Below are 27,379 nucleotides of genomic sequence, written 5' to 3' on the forward strand. Positions count from 1 at the left end.
AAATCAAGGGATTGGCACGGCTGCACTCCTGAGGACGGTTCTCAGGGAGAATCCTTCCTGCGTCTTCCGGCTCCTGGAGGCCTTTGGCATCCTGGGCCTGCAGCCCCATCACTCCAGTCTCGGCTTCCGTGGTCACATGGCCTTCACTTCTGTGGTTGATCTCTCTCTGCCGCTCTCCTATGAGGATGTTGAAATTGCATTTAGGGCCCAGCTGATAATCCAGGATGTTCCTCTCTCAGATCCTTCCCTGCATCTTACAAAGAGTGATTGGGCCCAGGCTGGTGTTGCCTGCTTAGGAAAAAGAAGGTCTCTGTGCAGAGGATCCCTCCTGATCCTTCTAAGGGTCGAGCTTAGAGTTTCGGATCATGTTAAGTGACGGCTGCTTTTAAAAGCCACACCACCTCACGGTTTCTCCCCACCTACTTGTCCCTACTTGAAATTCTCTTAACAAAGAACACTGAATTCAGCGATCGGAAGAGAATGCTTAATGTCTACAGAGATTCCCTCTAAAGCAGGTGAATCAAAGGATGATGTCATTTCTAGCATAATGGAATCTGAGCATAGACACCACACAGCCGTCTGGGAGCAGAGGGACAGAGTGTGACAGGCAGGGGCTAAGGCTTAAGTTACACTGAGCAAGAAGCCTCCAGGCGGAGGTGAAGCTCAACCAGGGCGAAGGCAGCAGGTGCATAGTTATAGATGCACTAAATGGCAAAAACTAAATGCTTCTTCAGGGCTTTGTATATAGGCGGTGACATCTAGACTTTAAGACAGTTTGGAAATTGAAGACACCTTTGAGAAAGGTGCTTTACAGCAACTGTACTTAGGATGCGTGACTAGGAACAGATCCAGGCCTTAAGGTGGCTGCACTGTGTGGGAATTGAGGTGCTGGACCCCAGCTAGCATCTTTTAAATATTGAAGGATCCTTTCCACGCAGGTGCTGGTGAAATGTAAGAAGCCACAGGTAACTGCGCAGATATGAAGGAGAGAAGGACTGAATTACATTTTAAAAATAGATTTCCAAGTAATTTGGTGGTAGTCGTTGACAGTGGGAGGCTGGGGCAGAGCCATTCTCCTGTTTGCCCAACAGTGACCTCTCCGGCCTCACCCTCCTGGGCCTATTTGCCCTTGTAGCTGGTCCCTCCCTGCCCCTGGAAACACGTTCTTCCTACGGCTGTCAGGACTCCAGGCCTCCTGGGCCTCCACTCACCTCACTGACTGCTCTGCTCAGCCTCTTCACCTGCTCCTCCTCGTCTCCCCAACCTTTTGACACTGGGAGGGTTTGGACTTTAGCCTTTGGAATCACCTCCTCTAATGACACCTCCTCTCCTGCTGAACTCACCTACTGTCACAGCTTTAGGGAACGTCTATATCGAAGAATCCAGCACAGTCATCACAAAGAATGAATTAGCAGCCACACCAGGCAAGTCAGAGGGGTTTCCCATATAACACGTGAAGGACACGTGTAATGGGAGCCCTTTTTGTCCAAAAAAAAAAAAAATGATAAGGACTAAAACCCAATATGTTAATATATTTATATATGTATATATCAATCTGTATATGATTATATCAGCACGTATAAAAGTCTGGAAAGAGGAGTTCCCGTTGTGGCTCAGTGGTTAACAAATCCGACTAGGAACCATGAGGTTGTGAGTTCGATCCCTGGCCTTGCTCAGTGGGTTAAGGATCCAGCATTGCCGTGAGCTGTGGTGTAGGTTGCAGACGCTGCTTGGATCCCGAGTTGCTGTGGCTCTGGCGTAGGCCAGCGGCTACAGCTCCGATTTGACCCCTAGTCTGGGAACCTCCATATGCTGCTGGAGTGGCCCTAGAAAAGGCAAAAAGACAAAAACAAACAAACAAACAAAAAAAAGTCTGGAAAGAAAAAGGCACAGTTAGTTGCTAGCATGGGCTACCTGGGAGGAAGGGCGGGATGAGTGTGATGACAAGCCGAGACGGGAAGGAGCGAAAAAGGAGGGGTCTGGGGGAGAACCTGACGTGTAAAACGATGCCCCCCATGGTGTAAAATCAGTTCATGCCTTTACAGGTGTATCTAGTATGATGCATGAAAAGCCAGGCACTGAAACAGCCATGGTGAGTGTCTTAAGATGAGAGAGTTTCAAATGAACTATCTTCTTTACATTTTTCTGTATTGCTTGAATTCTTCAAAATAACATATGTGAATTCTCCAAACAATAGGTCTATTTTTTTATTTAGGGGGAAACTCAGATAGTCAAATTGAGCCTTCCCTCTTCCCTCATAGAGGTCACAAGTGGATCTTCCTTTAGACTAAATTACCATCCAAAATGTTTGTCTCCATGTTGCTAAAAATGCAGCATGGATGGACCTAGAAATTATTATGCTAAGTGAAGTCAGCCATACAATGAGACACCAACATCAAATGCTTTCACTGACATGAGGAATCTGAAAAAAGGACAGACTGAACTTCTTTGCAGAACAGATGCTGACTCACAGACATTGAAAAACTTATGGTCTCCGGAGGAGACAGTTTGGGGGGTAGGGGGATGTGCTTGGGTTATGGGATGGAAATCCTGTGAAACTGGATTGTGATGATCATTATACAACTACAGATGTGATAAATTCATTTGAGTAACAAAAACAAGGGAAAAAAATAAAATGCATAGAACTCCCCCCCAAAAAATGTTTGTCTCTTACAAAATTATTCTAATTATTAGAAACAACACTTGGTCAAAATATGCTGGTTGGCCACACGTCAAACTGTTTGTATTGTGTTCTAGCAGGTGGTATCAGTTGGGATTCTTACGCCACCACGATGAGGACCGCCTTCACACCCAAGATGGGAGAGGTGCCTGCTTTAATTCGGTATATCCCTATTTGAATCAGAGCAATAGACGTACTTCAGTTTGTTCCCCTGTCTTCAGTTATTCAGAATCCAAAACCCAAAGAGAGTCATCAGAGAAGGCTTCTAGAAAATGTACTCAGACAAGACCCACTGCACGGACAGGTCTCCTCCAGGCATCACAGGGGCTTTCCCCCTTCAAACAGCATCCCTGGAAAATTAAGAAAATTAACACATGGATCCTTTGTAAAGCCACCGTGTATCATGCCAGTATATAGCTGATAGAATTGTGCTACCTAAACATGGAGCATGAATTGAGTCCACTGCCTGGTATATAGTAGGCAGGCAGTGACAGCCGAATGAATGGATAAGTGAATAATTGTTAGCACTTCCACCCAATACTAGTCTTGGAAGCTAGAACAAGACCACAGTTCCCTTACTCTTACCTTCTCCCCTCCTCTTCTTGCTTCCTAAAGCCACGTTGGTTGGCTTGCAACTTCTCCTCCAATTTGACCTGAGCTGAGGGTGATGGGAATTTCTCTCCATCAGCTGCCTCTCTGAGCTCGTTGGTAGGTGAGATAGGGTGGGGCTGGGAAAGCCCTGCCATCTTTCATTGCACTGGGGGTAGGTGGGAAATCAGCATGCAGGACCTTCGACTGCTCCTGTTTACGCTGTAAATTGCTTCCAATAGAGAGGATCTTTCCACCTTAAAAGTTCACGTTGTTGAGAAGGCAGAGTATTGACAAGATCACGGTGGTGGTGGCAGGCAGAATTGGGCTCCAGCCTCAGCCTCCGGCTCTAACCCTTATTCTCTGTGCCCTCTTAAGTGAGTAGCAAGCCATCCATGACTCGGTTAGACAGTTGGCAATGTATTTTGTCCTCTGAACAACCACCTTAGGCTGGAAGGATGATCCTGCCTGAGGTGGTTCTTGCGGACAAAATGAAAGCACCAGTCCAGTGACTAGTACGAAGAAGTCACCCCCAGTTTTTTCATTCTTTTTTCCCCAGCCTAATAAATGACAGACTTCCAAAAAGTGTAGGGCTGTGGGACTCCTGATTTCCGAGTTCCTGGCTATCCCGCTGAGTCATATTATGTCCCCTCACCAGGAGATTTAGCATCTGACAGTAACAATTACACCAGCTCCCCAGTCAAGGACAGTTGTCTGAAGAAGAAAAGTTTGGGTGAAAGCCACAACCAAATGGGTAGTTACAGAGTCTAGGTCAGTGATCTTCCAATTCGCATATTTTTTAAGCTCACAGAAAAGTTGTTACCATAAATTAAAATGGTTGTAAAAGATAAACCTTCCAACCCATCCCCAGTATCGACATTTTAAAACAAAAGCATCAAATCATTTCCTTAACAAGAACTAGTGGGTAATCTAACCACCTTAGCCAATGGGTACACTCTGATACTTTAAAAAATATATAGAAACAAGCTCTCCTTTAAGAGGCAATTATTTCATTCTCTTTCCTTCTTGACCTCTTACTCCCACTCTACTTCCTCCATAGATTTTACCCTGCTCTAATATGTTTTGTGTTTGAAAGCAACTTATTGATCACTCCATTATACCTCTTTGCAACTATTTCAGTATATTAATTGAAATTAATTTTTAAACATGTTATCTGACCCTAAGTATTGAGTTATCGCAATTATTTTTAGTACGGAATTGCTCAAAGCAATTTATACATAACAAATGTTAGTAATTACTAAACACCAAAAGTAAATTTTTTGGAATTGCATCTAAATGAGATAAACGGGGCTCTTTTGTTTTCAATTACCTTATGTCTCAGGATTCGAGCGTTATTATTTCTGGAATGAAACCGCATTCAGCATCAATTTTTCCTGCTGCTTTTTTTTTTTCCAATTTATAAGCGCTATTGTTGAGAAACCTTGTTCGCATAATTAAGTAGATGTGAATGAAAGGAGTTTTAGTGTTGCATTGTCGTTCAGTACTCTGAACTCTTTTTGAGTTATGTGCCAAAAATCACAAGACGATTTTTAGTGATTGATCGGCTGACAGCTTGGTTGGGTGCTCCTTCAAGTTTACTGAAAGCAAATAATTAGATGATTTGTCATCCAGTTATTGAGTCATTCCATATCACATTTTCTGAGACGTATACCAAAAAGACACGTCTTCACAAATGACTGTTAAATTACATCTGTTACTCCTTCACTTGGAAGAAACTTGTTTAATACCATTTACTCAAAAAGGACTTGGAAAATAGGAATATTAATTTCAATAAATGTTTACCAATACAATCATCTTATTATACAAATGCTTTTGTCATTACATACTTTAAATATATTTTTATCAAAATCTTTGAGCTAAGGATTTAACTCATACAGATTAGGCCATGTTTGCCTAGCTTGTCCAACCAACAAGTGAAATTAGGTTTACTTCCTGTCAAAATAAAATCTGACTATACTTCCAGTTCAAATAAATGTTAGTGCATTAATACATGCCTTGACGAATATTATGAAAATTACATATTTTCATAATATGTAATTTTGAAAAACATATTAAATTGTGAAAAACATATTTTTGGGAAGATTATTAAAAGTTAGGGGAAGAGTAAAAAGATTCAGGTCTAATATGATTAATTATTCCAAGTAATAAAAATTATGCAATGAAATATGTAGCTAAAAATGTAAGTTATCTATGAAGTGAGGAGTATAATTTGAAAAAATGAGGTTCCTTATTTCAGTATGTTCTCATGTGTGTAGAACTCTGGTGCTTGACTTTGGGGAATATTTAAATAATACCATGCATAAAAATCAGAAACAATTCCACTGGTTATTTTAGACATCAAATCAAACATTTACAATGCATTTAGTGAAAGAGAAAGTTATATATAGTCAAAAATAATAGTCTGACAAGTCAGCATATGCTTTGATGTATTGTCAAATAGTTTATATCATAAAATAAAAGGAGGACTGGCTGTATTGAAGTAAATATTTCATAATTTGTTTGGGTTAAAAATTAAAAATTAGATTTAAGAGTTCCTACTATGGCATAGTGGGTTAAAAATCCAACTGCAACAGCTCAGGTCACTGTGGAGGTGTGGCCCAGTACATTGGCCCAGTACATTCCTGGCCCAGTACATTGGGTTAAAGGATCCAGCATTGCTGCAGCTGTGGTTTAGATTCAGTCCCTGGCCCAGGAACTTCCATATACTGCGGGTACGACAATTAAAAAAAAATTTAAATACTTTATTGAATGATAAATATAGAAATCTGAAGAAAGATCACAAGATTTTTTAAGTACCAGTTTTATCCAGTAAATCTTTAAAATTCTGATAGTCTCAGAGAGATGCCAGGCACACTGAAGAGCCAGCATTCAGCCTCTACTGCTTCATCTACAAAGAGATGCTCTTCTTTCCAGTTAAGGACACGTCCTAGGGACCTTTTAAAAGCTGGAAAAATGCTTTCCTTTAAATATGTGGGGGAAAGAGCCATGCTAAGCATCTATATTCTCTGCTCTCTTTAAAGAGGGATGAACGTTTCCTAACAGAGGAGGATTAACTCGTCCTTACTCTGCAGTATACCTCTGTTCAGAATATCCCCACACAGGCCAAGTGCTCTGCTTATAGCCCCGCCTTTCACTCCTGACCTGGAATCGCAAGCCCTAGGCAAGTGCATGGAATTGGGGTTACCAGGGCGTGCCCTGAATCACCGTAACAAAGTTTCCCTTCCTCAGGCACCCTTCTCACTGTGGGAGACTTCGGCCCCGGGGTGTAATGCACCTTATAAGAAAGGGCGAAAGGGATGAGGGAAGGAAAAGACCCATACAGATGTGCAGGTTTGTTCCCGGCAAACACACACGTTAGGAAAGCGTATTCTGAGAAATGCAAATGTGAAAATCAGTTCTTTTAAAGCAGTTTGTACTTTGTTCCCTTTGGAAAATCTTCGTGCACCTTTGATGACTTCACTTTGATTGACGGCCACTGTCTTACTTGAATCTGCACATCTGAACAAGTGAAAGAGTCCAGCATCCAGAAGTATCCCACATTCCAGATGTTTGGTTTCTTACAGACATAACCTGAATCTAACCTTGCTCCTTCCCCCTTTTTAAAAAAGGTCAATGTGAAATATTTAGACATACGCAAAAGAATATGTAATAAATTTCAAGCTATTATCCAGCTACAGTAATCAACAACACATGGACATTTTTTAATGTACATCCTCTACCCAGCCTTCCCACTGGATAATGTTGAAGCAAAGTCAACATTATATCGTGTCAATTCTAAATATGTTTTTATGTATCTCTGAAAGATAAGCACTCTTTAAAAATATATAACAATACCATTATCTCATCTAAAAAAGCAATTGCTTAATATCCAATAGCCAATCAGCAATCAAATTTCCTCCAATTGTCTCGTTTTTTTTTTTTTTTGGTTGTTTGTTTTTTCTTTTTTGGCTGCCAAGTGGCACATGGAGTTCCTGGGCCAAGGATCGGATCCAATCCACAGTTGCAACCTAAGCCGCAGCTGTGGCAACACTGGTTCCTTAACCCACTGTGCCAGGCCAGGGATCAAACCTGTGTCCCAGTGCTTCCAAGATGCCACCTATCCCACTGCGTCACAGTGGGAACTCCAGTCTCATGTTTTTTTAAAAAAAGTAAACAGTTGGTTAGAAATTGAATCCAGACAAGATCTATGCTTTGCATTCTCTTACTTCATTTAATCTACAGGTTCTTCCACTTTTCTCCCAAGAATTTCTTTTTTGAAGAAACAGACTGTGGTTCTGGATTTTTCTGATTCCAACCCAATCATGTCATTAAAAAATATCCTTTTTTTTCATGTATTTCCTATAGTGTGATATTCCAAAGATTTCATCTGATTCGGGTTGGATATTTTGACAACAATATTTATAGGTGGTGGTGTGCATGTGTATTCAGAGTGCCAAGTGCTGATCACAGCCTAGATGCATTATTTCATTAGGGACTTGCAAACCAATGGTATCCCAATTCTTGTATTTCTTCCTTTTATTGACTGGAATATTTATTTTTCACCAAGTATTTGGTTACACTGAAGTACTGTTTATACAGAAGAGTACTCAGCTCTTTAAAAAAATTAATTTAAAAAATTAATGAATTTCAAATGATTCCTTTAAACTTCGTATTTGGACTCCCCTCCTTTTTTTTTTTTTTTCTTTTTAGGGCTGCACTCACAGCATATGGAAGTTCCCAGGCTAGGGGTCTAATTGGAGCACAGCTGCCAGCCTACCCCATAGCCACAGCAGCACCAGATCCGAGCTGAGTCTGCGACTTACACCACAGCTCACGGCAACACCGGATCCCTGACCCACTAAGCAAAGCCAGGGATCGAACCCACATCCTCATGGATACTAATAGGATTCATTTCCACTGTGCCACAATGGGAACTCCATCCTCTATGTTTGTTAAGGACCATCCTAAGGTATAGGATTGTTTCTCTTTGGGAAAATCTGGAAATTAAATTATTTTCTGATATCAGGTCTTAAGCCAACCATGTGTACAATATATACTGTTGTGAGACTGGGTATTTAAAACCCTTATTCTAGTTTCCACTCTTTTCTTACAGTCAAAAAAGTACCAGAAGATTTGGATATGCATACTCACTTAGTGATCCCATTCCCAATCAGACACAGTACAACGATGAGTATGTTTGGAAAGCATATTCGAAAGAAGATTCAGTCAACACTGGGACTTCAAGAGGAGTCAAGAGGCAGAAATTTCACCCCAGTCAAGTAAGATAATAGTTGTATGCCCTTTGAATTTAAAATGGTGTTGGTCATCCTTAAGAGTGAGAGTTTGGATATATCCCAAAGAGCTTTCATCATCTACAGCTATGGTCCTTCTTAGACTATTTTTTCCCTCACCTTCTCAGGGCAATTTCCACTCAGTGTCTTGGAGAAAACCAGTTTACTTGGGCTTAGCAGTGACTGCAGGGCAAAGCCTTCAAGCAGTGAATGGTTCTATGTTCTACCTTTTACTCATTCATTCAGGCACACAGTATTTATTGCCAGCCATTCTTGTACATTTCCTGCCATGTTTCCAAGAAGCCCTCCATCTCACGTGAATCTGGCATTCCTCCCTACAATCTACCAAAACTGCCCTTTTAAGGGTCATCAGTGAAATCCACTCTGCTAAATCCAATGGCCAGATCTCTATCCTCATCTCCCCTGACCTGTCACCAGCATTTCACACAATGAGGAGTCCTTTCTCCTTCGCTTTCTCACTTGGCTTCTAGTACAACACATTGTCTTGGAATTTCTCCTTCAGAACTGCCCACTCCCTCTCAGTCTCTTTTGCCGCTTCTCCCACTTATCGTTGACCTCTTAATGGTTTAATCCTCAAGGCTCTTCTAGTTTCTAGCTTGGTGATCTCATCCAGTCGTATTTTATTTCAACTATAAGACATGACTTCCAAAATTTTCTTCAGCCTGGTTCACTCCCCTCAACTCAGATTTGTTTATTCAACAACCTTCTTAAGAGCTCCTATTGGAAGTTTGCTCAAACATCACATTCCCACAATCTGAATGCCTGAGTGTCCTCTTAAGTCTAAACCATTCCGCATTTCAGTTCATGGCCACTCCATCCTTCCACCTGTTTGGAACTCAATCCCTGGAGTCATGCGTGGCCCATCTCTTTGTTTCACACCCCACATTCTATGCACCAGGAAACCTTATTTACCTACAAAATATATTCAAAATAGGACCGCTTCTTCCAGTCACATTTTCTTGTCTTCAACATGAAAAGCCAAAGAAATCACAATGTACCATGTTACAACTGGGTGAGCAGACAGCTCCCTGTATACCCTGCAACGTCAATGTGGCAGCTGGGTGTAAAGGACTCAGAAGAATACGTACACACAAACACACATGTTCGGTCTTCCATGACATGAACCCACATGGGTTTTCTTGAAAATTGTGTTTGTCTTGATAGGACCTCTTTGTCTGGACACTACCTCAAGGTCCACCCACAGCATCAGTGAAGAGCTACTTCCCTTGGAAAATCGCTGCTTCAATGGACGAGGTTAGGAAGGCAATATCAGATCAGTTTACTTCCCAGACAAGAAGAGACTTTGTGGACAGAACGACAGGTAAACATTTATTTTTCTTCTTTCCCTGATAATGTGTTAGGTGTCCGAGCCTCAGTGGTGAGCAACACAGAAGCAGTCTGTTCCCTCAAGGAACTCACAGGAGAGACAGAGAGACATGGAAAAAGACGTCTTAGGAAACAGTAACTGACCTACTTAGCACCTGGAAAAAGGTGCACACTGTGGGAAGCGCAGGGAGCTGTGGGCACACAGTAGGAGATCCAGTCTGATGTGGGGAGGAGGTCAGGAAAGGCTTCCTGGATCCAAAGGACAAGGACAGATGAGCCAGGAGAAGATGACAGGGTCGAGTTACACATGCTACTTTCGACTCTGAACTGCTTGTTTACTATTTTTTAATTACTTAAATTAAAATTACTTTTATTAACCTAATATGTGCCTATAGTTAAATCCAATCGTTGCCTAAAGGCTCACACTGAAGTAGCAGTTCCTCGACCCACCTCTCTCCACTCCCGGACCTACTCCCACTGGCAATCAGTTTCCATCCTTTCAACCATTTTGTCTTATGTGAGGCTCCATATTTTAAAATAATATGCTTCAGCTGCTATCTTCGATTCATCAATTTCAGACAGTATTATTTACTTCCTGTTATGGTAATTGAGGATTTAGCCCTCCTCTAATTCTTTCTCACTCTCCCTCCATCCATTCTCTCAATATAATTATATTCCAAATTTTGGGTTAATTCAATTGCTAGTGTTTACATTATGATTATGATGATATATTAGATTTATGTAAACATTTACTGCTGAGCCAGATGGTATTTTATGGCTACGTTTCCTTTCCATTTTCTTTTTTCCTTTTTTGTTTTTTTTTTAACAAGAGTTAATAATTGACTTTTAGTTTTCTGTGTGCCTGGTGAGCACACTGAATCCCTTTTTTTCTGATCCAGGATCTCAGTACACCACCTTCTACTGTGCCTGGTGTCCCTGAACCCAGGGCTTCTTTGGTTCAGTCTTGCACCAGGTAATCTTCTGGCTTGGAAGGGGTAGTCATGTGACTGCATGAGGTTAAGATGGTGACCCAGGGAACTCAAACCACATCGTATCCAAGCTCTTTCCCAGGCCCCTTGTTTTCAGCCCCAGGCCTCACAACCAGTCTTCCACTGTACCAGTTACCTCCAAGTTGGAGCCTGTTGGAATTCTGTAGTGTGGATTAGCTCACTTTTTGTTATCCCTGTCCCCAGACCCTTAGTTTCAGCTTCCTATACTTTGATCATTCAGTTGCCGCATCTCCACGTGGTTTTCATGTTCTAAAAAGGTGTTAACCTCTCTAATCTATTATTCCCGTCAAGTGTGGGGAGGGAGGAGTCATATATGCGTGGATACCATGCACTTGGAAAGCACTGCCAACCTCTCCACTTTTAATCGTCCAGTCTGCTCTCTGCCCCCATCTCATCATCGGAACTGCTCTTGTCAAGGTGCCCAACAGCCCTAGGTGGATTTTTTTCCTAGCAGCATTCAACGCTGGGAGCCGCTTGCTCTTTCTGAAAACACACTTCCTTTGAGCTTCTGAGACACCACACACTCACGGTTTTCCCTACCTCTTTGTCTCCTTCCCTCTGGTCTTTTCCTCTTTGCCCTCTAACAGAGTTCCTTAGGGTTCCTGATTCCTTTACAGAGCAACTATCCACCATCCTGAAGTCTTCTGCGTTTCCGTCTCTCCTCCCCAAGCCCCTCCCTCATCAGACCCCTGGTTTTGAGGGTTTGGGGACCAAGTAGAAGTCTCCTGAGGGTCCCAAGTCATCACCTTCTCCCTCCCCAGTACTGATCTTCTTGCGTCACAGCCAGGATTCCTGCCCTTCCATCATTGTGTGGTGGCCAGAGGTTCTTCACGTGTCTAAATTGGGTCATATCACTCTGTCGCTTCCTTCCTCTGGCTTTCCTTGCACTTTGACTGACATCCACAGTGCAGGGCCTTCTCTGGAGTCATAAGGCCCCTAAAGGCTGGCCTGGCCCTTGCTTACCTCCTCACCTTCCCTTCTCGCTCCTCCCTCTCCTTCCCCAGGCTCCAGCTACAGGAGCCTTTAAAAGATTCCTTTAAGATGCCAACCTTTATCCCACCTTCAGTCAGTGCTCAGCTCATCTGTGCTGCCTGAAAGCTCTTTCTGTGCTTTCACTTGTCACTCCCCAGCTTAAATGTCACCTTGCCTGTGAGAGCATATGTTTACTGATTGTTTTCTGCTGGTTTTTTTTTTTTTTTAATTCCTTCCTCCACTATCCAGTAAGTGCCCCAAAGGCCCTTATTCAGTCAGGACCTTGTGCAGTGTGTGTGTAGTCTAGTCCTGGTGGACAGGAGCTGCTATGTCAATATTCGCTGAATGATAAAGGGTGTATGGAAAGCACACTCTCTAAAGCTAGATGGGTAGGTCAGAGGACCTCCACACTTGCAGAGAAACATCTGAAATGTCAGCATGCTGAAAAGGTGTCTTTGAGCTTCCCATCAGAGTTGTCCTTTCAACATGCACAAATTACCATTCCCCATGTGTGGATAAATACCCGAGACCTGTCAAGACTCCCTCCTAAATCTCTCTCCTCCATCTGCTCCTCTCCCTCCCCAGCCATGGCCTCCGTTCAGCCTCCCATGGCCTCTCCCTTGGATGACCTCTAATCCACCCCCATCTCCAGTTTTGTCTCCTCCAGCCCACTGCCCATATTAGAGCCGTAGTGAGTTTCCCACCTTTCAGCTTAAAGCCTTTCGGTGACCAGCCCCGCTCCCCGCCGTGGTCCTCAGCATAAAAGCTAATGCCTTAGGCTGAGATTGTACAGTCTGACTGGCCCTTGCCCACCACTCCAGCATCCTCCCTCACCAGCCCCCACACACTTTACGAGACCAGTTGCCAGCTCACCATGCCCCCTGCAGCTTCGTGCCCTCAGCATGCTGCCTCCTCCCCAAGGACGGCCTCTCCCTCCCTTTTTCAGCCTATGTGTGTCCATAATTTTAGTCTGTGTCTCAGGAGTCTCCTCTGACTCCCCAGGTTTGGGTCGGTGGCCTTTCCATGTTTTAGTAGATTCTGTCCTTTCTTCTTCTGCAGCATTTATCAGCTAATGCTGTGATCATCCTTTCCGTATCTGTTTCTCTGAGAGCTTCAGCCTTCGAAGCACAGGGCCGTGTCTTTTCTTTGTATCCTCCTAATCTAATTAAGGCAAATGAGTGAGAAGCAATAAAAGGTGATTGTTTTCACATCCAGGCTTGGAGAACTTGACTTTGACGAATTAGAACATCAGATAAAGACAGCAGAGCTGGTTCTCACTTGGCTATGGATTATGTGCCCATGGTCCTAGTGGTTTTGAACAGTCCTTGCTATAGATTATATAGAAAGGGTGGGACCTTTCTGCAGATGCCATATCTCATCTTAAAGGGCCAGTTTCTCCCTCTAGGCTATAACTGCTGTGGTATCACCTTTATCAAGTGGAAAAGAAACCAGAGGGAGCTGACCTCCCGTGGGGCAGAGGTGGTTCCTAGGAGGATGCCAGGTCTTGGAGGTTTGGTTAGCCTTGGGTCAGGTTTTCTTCTCTGTCCAGACTTCAGTACCACTATGGGGACTTCAGGTGTTGCTCAGGTCCTTTTGTATAAGGAACTTCTCTTAAAACTGCTATAGAAACTCATTAACATGAAACATTGCAGGAGTTCCCACTGTGGTACCATGGGTTAAGAATCTGAATGCAGCAGCTCAGATTGTTGCAGAGGCACAGGTTCAGTCCCCAGCCTGGGAACTTCCATATGCTGCAGGAATGGCCATTTAGAAAAAACATGAAAGTTTAAAAAGACAATGAAACAATTTGTTGAGGAGTTAGCTTTGTGGCTTAGCAGTTAACAAACCCGACTAGGATCACGAGATTGCAGGTTCGATCCATAGCCTCGCTCAGTGGGTTAAGGATCCGGCATTGCCGTGAGCTGTGGTGTAAGTCGCAGATGCGGCTGGGATCCCGCTTTGCTGTGGCTCTGGCGTAGGCTGACCCCTAGCCTGGGAACCTCCATATGCTGCAGGTGTGGCCCTAAAAAGAAAAAGAAGAAAAGAACTAAGAGTTGCTTTAAGCATAGCTCACATAGGTGGTCATTAGAGTATCATTCAGGTTAACTGCTAATACATAGCAATTATGTTCCTGTTTTTTCTTTTGTTCATGCATTAATTTAGTAAATAATGAGGTCTACTACGATGATATGTACTAAGGACCAGTGACGAATAAGGCTTAATCTTTATCTTCAGGGGAACTCAGAGTAAACCTAGAGCCTGACCTTTGTCTTTTCTGCATCTTCATCTCCAATTGCTCCACTTCTAAGCTGGTCCATCTGGGTCCACCTGGACCAGCCCCTCAAGACCCTTCACAGCCTGGTTCCTGACTTTCCTTCTTCACCTTTGGCTACTCCTCCCCGCCCTGCATGCCTCACGCTCCTGCCAACTAGACTACGTTTAAAGAACACATGTGCCTCTTTGCTTCAGTGTTGACCCACCATCAAAACACACCTTCTGCTGTGACTGCCTTTTTTTTTTCTTTCTTTCTTTTCTTTTTTCTTTTTTTTTTTTTTCGTCTTTTTGTCTTTTCTAGGGCTGCATCCACGGCATATGGCGGTTCCCAGGCTAGGGGTCCAGTCAGAGGTATAGCTGCTGGCCTATGCTGCAGCCACAGCAATGCCAGATCCAAGTCTCATCTGCAACCTACACCACAGCTTACGGCAATGCCGGATCCTTAACCCATGGAGCAAGGCCAGGGATCGAACCCACAACCTCATGGTTCCTAGTTGGATTTGTTTCCACTGCACCACGATGGGAACTCTTGTGGGGGTTTTTTTGTATGTATGTGTGACTGCCTTTTGACTTTTGTCTTCCTTCCCTGCCTCTAACAGAGCCCACTGCACCCTCTCTGGGCTTCTGCAGCACCTTCTCCAAAACTCCGAGTCAGTGATTTTCAAGCATTTGGGAAGCTTGTTCACAGTACAAGTGCCTGGGTCCTTCATCTAGAAATTCTCAATGGCTGGGAGGAGGTTTAGCTGGTATATTTCAGAATACCTTTCCTAGGTCATTAACTCCATGTGAAAACCACAGTTCCTAAGAGTTCCTGGTGTGGTGCAGCAGCTTAAGGATCCAGTGTTGCTGCACCTGTGGCAGAGGTCACAGCTGCAGCTTGGATTCATGCCCTGGCACGGGAACTTCCATATGCTGTGGGTCTGGCCAAAAGAAAAAAGAACCACAGTTCCAAGGTTATGGTTGCAAGATCTCACATAGGCTGTCTGTGGGTCCCATATCTGTCTTTCTAATCACACTAGTTTGAGGTTGTAAAGGTATGACAATATTTTAATTATCTCTAAGTTTGGCACAAAACACAGACAGGAAGCGAAACCACTTTCTCCTTAGTGGTGGCTCAGGGAGAAGGATAGGCATCTGCATGGAGTATTTCAACAGGAATTTGTTTATTGATGCAGCTCCTAGGAACAACACCTGACAGCTTTCCAAAATATCTTAAGCAATAGCCTGATGTTTGAGCCCTGGTGTTTTCCCCTCGCTATAACCTTGCCTTCTCCTCGGGTAGTTTATGAGGTCATTGCAGGGACCTCTGAGTACCCACGTCCCTCTTCCTGAGTCATCTAAATTAAGAGGCAGCACGGAGTGAAGCCCTTTCGCTCTGTGCTGGCCCAGACAGAGATCATTTTTTAAAAGATCAATATTAAAATGCTCTTGGGTGCCAATAGATGACATCACATATTGTTTGCTATGCAGCGTACATCTGAATTGATTTTGAAAAGACCTATTGAAAAATGACTTTGGAAGAAGAATCGAGGTCAGTGTCGGTAGTAATTAGCACTATGGTGACGTTGCTCATGACAGGCATGTTTTTAACATCTTTGTCCTGATTAAAGTTGGGGTTGTACAATATGCCTCTGAATCAACATTTCGTAGCAAGCATTAGGGGTGAACTCATTCTAAGTGAAATGACTTGTGACTCTGTCTTCAGTTAATCTAGTGGAGCCTGGTTTTAGCCAGTGTTTCAGAGCTATTCAGTGATAGGTCTAATGGATATTTGCTAGCAGAGTTATTTCCAAAACTAAAAGTGCTATCGTCTGCAAATGACAATGATGTTGCCTAACCTCCCATCAAACCTTCCGTCTTTTCCTTTGAGTGGTTCTTTTCCAGACCACGGGGAGGATATGCACTGCCCCATCTAAGGTTGCCTGATCTAGCAAATAAAAATACAGGATGCCCAGTTACATTTGAATAATGACATGGAATAGGTGAAAAACGAGTACGTATACACGCTTACACTAGACAATTATTCATTGTTTATCTGAAATTCAAATTTAACTGGCATCTTATGTTTTATATGGCAGCCATACCTGTCTCAAATCTCTCACTCTGCTCCCTCACCCCTGCCCGAGGGACTAGGCAGGACTCCTGGAATGAGGCTGGCTTTTTCTGTCCATGGGGCAGAAACAAAAGAACACTCCTAACTGATGTACAATATACTCATTAGAAACTATTTCTAATCTTTGAGCATATCCTTCCTGTGCCTGAAAAAGCAGAAAATTATTTCTTGGTTGAAATATTCATAAAAAAGTACATTGACCATACCTCTAAATGCAAGAAGAGTAGGTTTTAGTGTGGTAAAGTGGAAGCTACTGCCCAAAGCAAAAGAGAATGAAACCATGATGCCACTTAGACATAGCTTACAAGGAGTAATTATTGCCTTCCATTTGTACTCCCACCCCAGCTCAGAAGATTAAGCAACATTCTCAGATGTTTTCGGAATGGAAAAAGTTACTTCCCCATCCTGCAGACACTGAATTTCGACGAAATTACCAAATTCCAGCTAAAATTCCTGAACTTCAGGATTTTAGTTTCAAATATGGATGCTATTCAAGCCTACCCATTGCGTCTAAGGGTCTAGGTAAGTACACCTATAGCTTTTAAAACAACGTCATAGACCATTACTGCTCCAAGATTCCTCAGCACATAGGACCCTGGTAGGTGACTCTGATGACAGTCATGGAGAATGCCAGTGACTCCTGCACCGAATCAACACTGGAACTCTGTGGCCCCCAGGCTCCAACCCAGGGGGTACAGAAGTCTTAGAACCAACTGCTTATGCCATGAAATGAGTGTTTCCTCTGCCCGGGAGGGACAGTGGTTGGAATTGGGAAATATTTCCCCCTTATAAGATAAAAGGATGCATTTAGTTGCTATAAAACAATCCCAAGAAAAGTTAGGTGGAAATCAAATGAGACTTGTCAGTTATGCCCTGGAAATATATCCACGTGGCACAGCCTTCAGGCATCTTCAGATTTAGCCACCATTCTACTTGAGTGTTCTTTTATGATCTCAATTCCTGTTGTTTCCAGCAGAAAAGTTTTTAAAAGTTCCCTGACCAAGCCACCTCCAAGTTTCTGGTTAATAGGATAATTTGGTGTCAGCCTGAGATAATGGTTGTTCCTGCCATGACGTTGCGTTGGGATCATGTAGTATTTCAGACTAGTCGCCTTCCAGTACCATTAGAGATGCTACTTAAGCTCCAAGTTGGGTTCAGGGCTGTCAGGGGCCCGTCCCACAAACAAGGGCAGGACGTCTTTGCTCAGTGACATCTTCCTTTCCCCCCTTTCCTCGTGCCTCCAGTCCCTTCCGTGCTGCACAGCCACATGAGGAACCAAGAGCGCACAAAGAAGCAGACCACATACCAGAGTGATTACGGGAAAGCCTGTCTGGATTTCTTAACAGTTTTGAACTCATTTACTCCCTCTCAAATCACAGAGTACCTTCAGAGAGTTTCCCACAAAGGTAAGATGAGCTCTTGAGTGTACTACTTAATCACTTACAGATCGTAATACATTGCTTTATGCCAAATAGAAATCATTCCAACTTTTAGCCACTGGAGTTATATATTCACTATATATATACATATACACACTCAAAACACATCCCATAGTTTCGAGCAAACTTCAACCCATTGAAAATAAATTTTTCTTAAAAGAGGCCCCAAGGACTATACCCCCACATATTACAAAGGAAACATCTAGTTTTTCATTTATGTCTGATTTTGCTTTGCTGTGGCTGAATTGCTCCAGGATGGTTTCTCTTTTTCTTATGGTTAATTGATTTTTCCAATGGGTACTGTCTCACAGCTTGGGTTTATTTTCTGTAATCTTTATTTCCTGTTTGGTGGTACTTTTTGTGACAGGCTTTTGAGGGTATGTGAGAATCTCCGTGTGTCTCATCCTCAAAGACAGATGTCATTCAGGACGGTGTTGGGTCACTCCACAGCACAGAGATTTATCCCAGTTCAGCGTCTAGAATCTGCTTGGGAGCATCTCAGGCGCAGGTGGTCAGTGTGCACGTGTGTAAAATGTCCACTCAGAGAGCACAAGACTTGGACGAGAGGAAATTCAACTCTTCCCACTGCCTCCTCTCAGCACCCAGTGCTGGTGCTGTCGCCCACCCTATGGCTCCTCCTTTGTTAGCACCTGCCCTAAGGCAGGTGTATCTATTTATACAAAATCTATTCGTAGACCACTAGTATTTTCTGTACATTATAAAACATTCAAAATGCTAAAGGGGTAAAAAGACAATATAAATAGAGACCCTGATATTCCTTCCACCCCACTTTGTGCTCCATGCTCTGGGGGGCTCACCACCTACTTTAATGCCTGGCCATCAGCCTCAGCCCAGGAGGACCCCAGGTGCCCAGTAACCACCCACAGCTCCCTGTCTCCCCTCCCGCTTTCTCTCTCCCCAGCCTCTGTCCCTTGCTGCCCCCAGACAATCTGACCAGGTCGCTCCTCTGAAACCCTCACTAAAACCCTTTTATACCGGGACCCCCTGCCCACACAAGCCTGAAATCCGACTGTAGGGGAACCTGAAAGGGGGGAGGGAGGGGATGTGCAGGGAGCTGAGAGAAAGGAGTATTTTCCACCCTCACAGACGCAGGGCTGATGGCCCGAAGGCCCTTAGGAGAGCTTGAATGTTGGATTTCAAGGAGGTTGACGCCGCGGACGTTTTGCCTCACTCTAAAGCACAAGGCTGTGGTTTCCACTGGGGGCCTCGCTCGGCTCAACAGATGCCTCTGGGCGGGTCTGACACTGGAGAAAGGAACCCGCTGAGGTCGGTGGCTCTGGTCCTTCACGAGGCAGAGCGGGCCAACTGTGCGCATGCTCCAGCCTGCGTCGTCCCTTTGCCTGGCTCGGACCGACGCGTACCCAACTGTCGCCTGCATTTTGTAAGGTCCTCTTTCCACCTTTAGGAGCCACATCTGATCCTATAGAGTATTTCTGCCTCGCCGAAGCAGATGCTCCCATCTGCCCAGGGACTCGCAGCGCGGATGGAGCTGTGCGTCCTCCGCCTGCGTGGAACACCCTGGTGGCCGCCGGGCTTCCGTCCCTTGTCTGTGTGTCATTTGCAATCTGAGCCTCAGCGGTGCACCCACCAAGACCTCTTAGGGTGCTCTGGCAGCCTCAGCTCACCTGGGATCTGCCCTCTCAAGATTCCTAGGGCAAGCTGCTCGCCTCATATCACTGTCCCTGACAGGTGCGACACGATCTGTTAGCTAGCGAGGACGCTTTAGGGCCAGTCTGAGCTTTGGTTTCTTCCGAGCTCCCCTGCTTCGCTGGTTCCCTCAGGATGCCCTGGGCAGGTACCCAGCCGCTCTCACCCCAGAGCCTCACCATTTTATGCTGACTTGGGCGTTGGTGGGATCTGCTTCCTGCGGATTTTAGTTTCTCTTTCCCAGCTTCGGGTTGGAATCACCTGCTCATGGTGCCAGCAACGCTCCCGGCTGACAAGCAAATACGAGCGAGGGTCCTCTTGAATTCTCACGCGGGAAACCTTGTGTCACTTTCCAGTATCTGTAATACTTTTCAGCTGGTGAAAACCTCAGCGGAGCGCATTTGTGGGGAGGCTGAGTGAGGATGCAAGGGAATGAAAAGCCTGGCTGATACAGTCGGCTGAATTATTATCACCTCAGTTTACGTTATTTTACAGGGCTATTCCTCTTCCACGGTACGGGAGCCCAGAACAGGTACCTTTTGAAAGAGAGAGGGGAAGGACCAGCATAATGGCCTAAGTCCAGGTCTGGAAGGTGATAGGGCAAATGGGGGTAGAGGAAGCTCCAGGGAGTCACAAATAAAGCTGTAGAAGGACGAAGGCGTAGCTGAGAGCGAACACTTTGTCTCCAGTAACTCTGTGTGTGGCTGTTTAGAATTGAGTTTCTGTATTTGTCAGTTGGGGAAATTGAACTTGTTGTCTTTCCGTTCAAGCTTTCAAAATGGTTTTATCTCCAAGTGAGTCACACCACCCAACAGCAGCCTCTCTGGGCTTATCATCCATCGCTCAAGCCTCTCATCTCCACAGCTATTCCCCCTTGAAGGGTAAAATTATCAAATCTGGTTTTCCAGAAGTTTCAGCTACTACTCCATCTCTTCCTCCATCTAAAATTCCCAGTAGTATGGCTATCCATAGGGTATTTCTTCCTCGGGTATGATTCATTATTGTTAAGAAGATGTTTATTCAGTCCTTCAACAAATTTCATCGATTGAATACCTATAACGCTCACTTGGTACCAAGATAAATAAAACATCCTTCTTGTCAGGGAGCTCATTTTTGGGTGTGGGAGACAGACGCAGTTATAATGTCATAAGCTTGTAATAGAAGTAGTCTCTGGAGCAGTTCCCATTGTGGCTCAGTGATGGTGAACCCGACTAGTATCCATGAGGACGCAGGTTCGATCCCTGGCCTCGTTCAGTGGGTTAAGGAACCTGTGTGGCCATGAGCTGCGCTGTATGTCACAGACAAGCCTCGGATCTGGTGTTGCTGTGGCTGTGGCATAGGCCAGCAGCTATAGCTCTGATTTGACCCCCTAGTCTGGGTACTTCCATATTCCACACGTGTAGCTCTAAAAAGACGAACAAACAAATAAATAAAGTTTAAAAATAAAAAAAAGCAGTCGTCTCTGGGTATGTTAGAAGCCCGTAGGGGTACTCTCAACCCTGTGTGTCCGCCAGGGATTAGGGAAGCCTGCTCAGAGGAGGCTCCTTTAAGAGCCAAGGCCAAATGGGCATGCTGAGGAGAAGCAGGGCCTTTCCTAAGTGGAGAAAACAGTGTCAACGAAAACATGGGGGCATGAATCTGCCTTTAAATGTGAAGAATATGAGTGACACTTGTATTACAACTGGTAGCCTTTTTGAACAATTATTTAATTTGACATTAATTGACACAACCTCATCTTTTTTATTAATTCAAGCTGAACCTGATTCATCTTATATGCCCGTCTTCGGTATCAGAAAAAATCTTTTTTTGCTTATTTAAAATTAACTCTTTGGTATAAGATTTAAAAGAGACATTTTAGACTTGAAAAGAGCAAATCTGACAGTACATTGCTGGTGGGAGTATCAAATAGAACAATCACTTTGGAAATAGATGTGGCAATTTCTAGTAAAGTTAAATATATTCTACTACATGACCCCAAAATTCCTTTTCTGAATATTTACCCAAGAGAAAAGAAAACATACTGGCCACAGGAGGACTTGTACAAGAATGTTTTTACCATTTTACTCTTTTTTTCCCCCTGCAACAGTGGCATGAAGAAGTTCCTAGGCCAGGGATCGAACCTGTGTCACAGCAGTGACCTGAGTCACAGCACTGGACAACACTGGATCCATTAACCATTAGGCCACCAGGGAACTCCTATTTTATTCTTAATAGTCACAAACTGGATGCAACCCAAATCTCCATCAGCAGGAGAGTGGATAAACAAACTGCAGTATATTCAGCAAAAAAAAAGAGAATGAATTATTGATGTATTCAACGAAATGTATAAACCTCAAAAATGTTATGCTAAGTGAAAGAAGCCAGACACAAAAAAATACATTTTGCATGATTTCATTTATTTGGAAGTCTCCAACAGGCAAAAGTTCTCTATAATGAAGGAACTCAGAACAGAGGCTGTGCTGGGGTAGGGGGGATTGTGAAGGAGCATGATAGGTCTTTGCGAGGCGGTGGAAATAATCTGTCGTTTTATGGGCATGGATTACACGTATGCAAGGGTCAACCCATCAACCTGTACATGCAAGATTCAATAAAGATTTCACTTTATGAAATGTTTACCTCATCTTAAAAATGCTGAGGTCAGGAAAGACCAGAAAGGTGGGCAAGGGGTTAAAACTTAAATGTGACATCCCAAAACCAAACAAATGCAAACATAATTGGAGAGTAAACCAGGAGCACACCCCTCCCCCCAGTCCCTGGTCCTCAGCTGGCACTCATCACACTGGGCATGATAAGGTGGATCGTGAACAGGATAACATGGTATCACTCACATTCTTCCTTTCTCTTAGCTTCGGCTGCACAGATGGCAATTGCCAGGAGTGCCAAGCTTTTACAGCTTCTCCATGTGCAATTTAAAAATATGTCATTAAGATTAGGGAACCATAGATGTTCAGAACAAGACAAGAGTCCTACAATTTCCAGAGGAGGAAATGGAGGCCAGGAAGTCGAAGGGCCTTCCTGTGGTCAGTTATCACTCAAAGATCATGAAGCCTGCCAATCTTGGTGGGCAGAGAAACAACCCCGGCCTCTTTAAGACTTTTGGAACAATAATCTCTATCGTTTTATCATTGGCATCACCCTGCAGTAAGTGCAAGGCCATGCTATTTATTGGATGTCTTTTATGGATCAAACACTGTCTAGGTGCTTTGCACATAGCATTCCTTATTCACTCCAACAACTGTGCTAGGTCAGCACCAATACCTGTATTTAAAGATGAGGAAATGAAAACAAATGACAAATACACCTGCCAGCCCAGAATTGGAACCTGAGTCTATTTCACTCCAAAATCCATGCTCTTTCTAGGAAGGCTTGCTGATCCCTGGAATATTGTTTGCTCTTTTTAATCAATAATTACGCATTGTGCTTTTTAGCCATTAGACGTACTATCCTATGATTATTTTGGCCTCATTGAATTCATGTATAGAGTACTATTATTGGACCTTTGCCTCCTTCCTAGAATTTCTCTATTTAGCACTTAAGTAGTTAATTGGAAATTTTCATCCTGTTTTTCTTCATAATTTTCAGACAGACAGATTCTTGATCGCTTTATTTGCTCTCACTATGATGTTGACAAAGGGATGGATAAACAAGGAAAACAGTGCAAATGAAGAAAATCTGAAGGTAACTGGTTTATTTTTCTCAATAATCAAGGAAAAATAAGATCTGGATTGTTCTAAAATTTCATCGTGACTTTGTGTAATTTTGTTTTGTTTTCTTTTTAAACAATAGGATCGTTTAAGGCTGCAAATCATCCCCTCCCACCCATCACCTGCCCACCCCCAACATAACTTTAACTGTATCCAATAAGTTTTTTCCCCTTTTTATTTTGTTTTTTAGGGCCGCATCTGCAGCATATGGAAGTTCCCAGGCTGGGGGTCGACTCAGAACTGCAGCTGCCCATCTACACGACAGCCACAGCAACTTGGAAGCTGAGCGGCATCGGCAACCTACACCAAGTATAAGATTAATTTGTGTATTACATGAATATCAGAGGAAAAAATGTATAGTTTATTGTATTTTTCAAGTCCCTGCTATCATTGCTTTAATTGTATATTTGAACTGTCAAATTCTGAGGCAATAATATTAAAAACATTCCACAATAAAAATGTTTTTATCAATGTCTCCTTGTACTTCTGGGATTTTTGCTACATGTATTGGGCTGGTGTTTTCATCACTGAGGGCATGTTGTGGCTGCATCTTAAGCTTTCCACCTTCCTCTACGAGGAGAGGGCTCCACACCCTGGGAGTCCCAATGGGATCCTTGATCTTTTAAGTGAAATTTTTCTTAATTTATGTACATTAAAGTTCACTCTTTGTGCTATAAAGTTCTGTGGGTTTTGACAAAAGCATAGTGTCATATCTATCATTATGGTATCATACAGAATAGCTTCAGCACCCTAAAATATTCCCTTGCTTCACTTATTTGACCCTCCCCCAAATTTCTTTGGAGACAGCTTTGGTATTCTAAGGGCAGAACAGCCAAAAAAAAAAGCCTCCATTGCCTTGAGGCAGAGAGCCTATGAATGAATGTTCCCATCCATCTGGCTGGAAATAGAAAGCCTTCCTACATACAGAAGTGTAGAACAGGTAAGTGACTGCCATTCTAGAGCCAAAAATAGTACTTATAAACACAGTGTTGGGATGCATTCTTGGAAAGACTTTTTCTTTAGGCACCATGGTAAACGGAATTACTATCCCCGATTCCTCATCTCTCCACACTCTTGTCTGTGTAACTTTGCAGTCCCTCCTACTGAAGATGGAAGTACTTCCCCAGCCTTTGCTGGTGAGCTTGGTCATGTGACTTGCTTTAGTCAATGGGATCTTAGCAGACATAAGTCTGGGCAGCCCACTGGTCTCAGGAGGAGGATGAGAGGCATGTGGAGGAGAGTTACTGCTCTGGTCTGTTTGTGTCCCCCCCCCCCCCAATTCATAGGTTGAAATCCTAATCCCCAAGGTGGTGATATTAGGAGATCGGGCCTTTGGAGGTGATTTAGGTGATGAGGCAGAGCCCTTATGATTGTGATTACTGCCCTTATAAAAGACACCCCACAGGAGTTCCCATCCTAGAAAAAACAAAAAGACAAAAAAAAAAAAAAAAAAAAAAAGAGAGAGAGAGACTCCACAGAGCTCCCTTCTGCCATGTGTGGACACAGAAGAGATGTCCGTCTGAACCAGAAAGTTCTCAATGGACAACAGATCCATTGGTGCCATGACTTTGGAATTCCAGAACCATGAGAAAAGTTCATGGCTTATAAACTATCCAGTGTATGGTATTTTGTTATAGCATCTCAAATGGACAAATACAGCCACCCCAGATGACCTACCCTAGTGAGCCACAAAGTGCAAGTGAGAAATAAGTGCCTTTTGTTTCCACTGAGATTAATAAAGCAATAGCTAGCTGATGCAGGCCCAGTATTTATTCAGATGAGACTTCTTTGGAATTCTCAAAATGAAAGGCTTGGTAGAATATGTTTTCCTTTTTTTTGTTGTTTTTTTGTCTTTTTAGGGCCGCACCCTAGGTATATGGAGGTTCCCAGGCTAGGGGTCTAATCAGAGATATAGCTGCCAGCCTACACCACAGCCACGCAATGCCAGATCCAAGCCAAGTCTGCAACCTACACCCCAGCTCATGGCAACACCAGATCCTTAACCCACTGAGCAAGGCCAGGGATTGAACCTGAAACCTCATGATTCCTAATCAGAGCTGTTTCCACTGCACCACTATGGGAACTCCTCCCTCTTAAAAATATTAAGCCTGATCACCACTGACAAATGTGTAGCGTTTAAAAAGTGATTTTTAAGAAAGCAAGCATGGTTGTGGTTCTTTTGAATTTTGAAACCTGCCAAATGGTGAAGGCATTGTAAACATTGAACACTTCAAAGGTTCTCATGAGGCCAGTGGGCGCTGCTTATTTTAATGTCCAAAGGATATGAATGAGTGCTTTAATATGGTTCCTTTTTCAGAGCAGATTGTCAAGACCAGATAGATCAGTCAATGTGACGTGAGTTAATTATGTAGCACTACTACCTCCATTATTATATTTCAAAGAGAGCACTGTTTCAACCCAGATAATGAGTCTGAAATTTTTTGGCACTTGTGGTATCCCCTGATGGCTCTTTTGATTCTCTCTTTAGCCTCCTTCAAAACTCATCCAATTCAAAAAAGTCCATATAGCAGGCTTCTATGCTTTCTAGAAACATGCTCCTTGTTTTTAACCCCTTGAAAAAAAACTGTTCTATACATAGGTTTAAACTTGTTCTCTTTTGTTTAGAAAAATGCTTACACGAATGGAAGAGTAGAAAAATAATCACTTTAAACCGAAGACCGCAATAAAGTTGAAAAGAAAATACACACACAAAAAAATCACAGTGGCCCTGATGAGACTGGACTGCCTGAGTCCAGCTCCACCCTGCCGCTGGAGCCAATTCATTTCTCCTCTGACTAAAGCTGGATTGAGCTGGACTTGCGCCACTGGCAATCGATAGCATTCTAACACAGAAAGAGATTGCAATAAACTCTGAAGAGACATATGACAGAGCCACGAGAAGGCTGCTATGGAATTTTAAAGTACACAGCAATAGTTATTTGGTCAAAAACTGGTCTTTTCATATTAAAAATAGCTCTACTGAGGAATAGACAACGTTCGATAAACAGCACATATTTAAAGTGCACAATTTGATCCATTTGACATAAATATGACATATATTCACATATATATCTATAGATCACCCATCAAATTGAGAAAAGCGCATATTCCCCACCCCACCCCCCAATTTCCTCATGCCCCTGTGTCATCCTTCCCTCCCACTCCTTTTTCATTTGGCTTCGGACTGGTTGTTTTACGGTTCATCCATGCTCTTTCCGGAAGCAGTACTTCGAGGAGGGCACGCCGACCATGTGACTTCCGGCTGCTGGGGAGCTCGGCCTGCGCATGCGCTCCGCTGGCCCGCCGGGCCCTAGAAGCTGCCTCAGGGCACGTGGGTGAGGCAGTAATGCGAAGTTGAGACGTGGATTCGTACCCGCTCGAACTCTGTTCAGAGCTCTCTATGACCTTTAATATTCCGGCGGGCGGATGCGGAGGCTTACTCTTCTTTCTGCTCCTAGGGAGACATGCCTGGGAGGGGGAGCTCCCTGCTTACGAAGCTGCCGCCTGTGGGAAACCCTGAGCTGGCCGTCACCTCTGTGTGAGGAGGGGTGGCCGTGCGTTAGGGGCTTGTGGGCTGTCCTGCGAGTACAGGGCCTCCCCAAGCGCCCGCTTGTTGGAGGGGCTGCGTGTGGGCTGTGGCGAAAGAAGGGGGCGCAGGGCTGGCCCCCCAGGCCCAGCTTGGGGCAGAAGCTCCAGCTGGAAGAGCCATGGTTAGAGGGAGATGCGAGGGTGCGCCGGGTCGCTGGCGTGGCGGCGGCTGGCGGACCAGTGAGAGAGCAGGTGTCAGATGCCGCAGGCGGCCGCCCTGTGCGGCGCTAGGCGGGCGTCGCCCGAGGGGGCCACCGCTTGAGTTCCTGTGTCTGTGACTCCCCGCTCTGCGGCGTGGGCGCCCCTCCGTGAGGCGTCTTCTTTGCCTTTGGGTGCAGGATGTCTGTTTGGGTGGTTTCCAGTCTGTTTTATTGACGGTCGTTGAGCAGGTGCGTGTAATTTGGGTGTTTTCCTGAGACTGCTCCCCCGGCTGCGCCATCTTGTCCCGGTCTCTCCCCGACGGGATTTCTGAGAGGCTCGCCTGACCCGCCCTGAAGGGCAGGCGAGGTTGCTGGAACCGTGTCCACCCAGCTCTTTCCCGGAGGCAGCGGCACTGTAGCCAGGCTCTTGTCACAAGCAAGAGTCTCAAACTAAATGCCCACAGGGGCCGGGCAGGTGACCTAAATGAAGGAAGGGGGCCAGGAGTGAGGCCACAGGGCGCTGTGGCCGGTGCCAGCCTCGTCTGGAGGGCTGCGGACGTCCTGT

General features: G+C 44.2%; 1 protein-coding gene across 2 annotated transcripts; it reads left to right on the forward strand.

The window, feature by feature from the left end:
* TEX26 (testis expressed 26) lies at positions 1,789 to 23,559 on the forward strand. 2 transcript variants are annotated; one of them, XM_021065550.1, is made up of 7 exons: positions 1,789 to 2,092; positions 2,758 to 2,842; positions 8,382 to 8,547; positions 9,745 to 9,901; positions 16,621 to 16,797; positions 17,520 to 17,681; positions 22,965 to 23,559. In XM_021065550.1, the coding sequence occupies exons 2-7, from the start codon at positions 2,793 to 2,795 to the stop codon at positions 23,045 to 23,047; spliced, it is 795 nt and encodes a 264-aa protein (XP_020921209.1). In that variant the 5' UTR covers positions 1,789 to 2,092; positions 2,758 to 2,792; the 3' UTR covers positions 23,048 to 23,559. The 2 variants fall into 2 exon arrangements, with proteins under 2 accessions (XP_020921209.1, XP_020921208.1); XM_021065549.1 differs by lacking the exon at positions 1,789 to 2,092 and having other exon boundaries at positions 2,599 to 2,842.

Source organism: Sus scrofa, chromosome 11 (genome assembly GCF_000003025.6).
Source record: "Sus scrofa isolate TJ Tabasco breed Duroc chromosome 11, Sscrofa11.1, whole genome shotgun sequence".
Classification (NCBI taxonomy): Eukaryota; Metazoa; Chordata; class Mammalia; order Artiodactyla; family Suidae; genus Sus; species Sus scrofa.

Coding starts and splice junctions, on each gene's coding strand:
- TEX26 (XM_021065549.1), top strand. CDS start 2,715: ATGCTGGTTGGCCACACGTCAAACTGTTTGTATTGTGTTCTAGCAGGT. Junction 16,798..17,519: donor CATTGCGTCTAAGGGTCTAG/GTAAGTACACCT, acceptor TCGTGCCTCCAG/TCCCTTCCGTGCTGCACAGC. Junction 17,682..22,964: donor TCAGAGAGTTTCCCACAAAG/GTAAGATGAGCT, acceptor CATAATTTTCAG/ACAGACAGATTCTTGATCGC.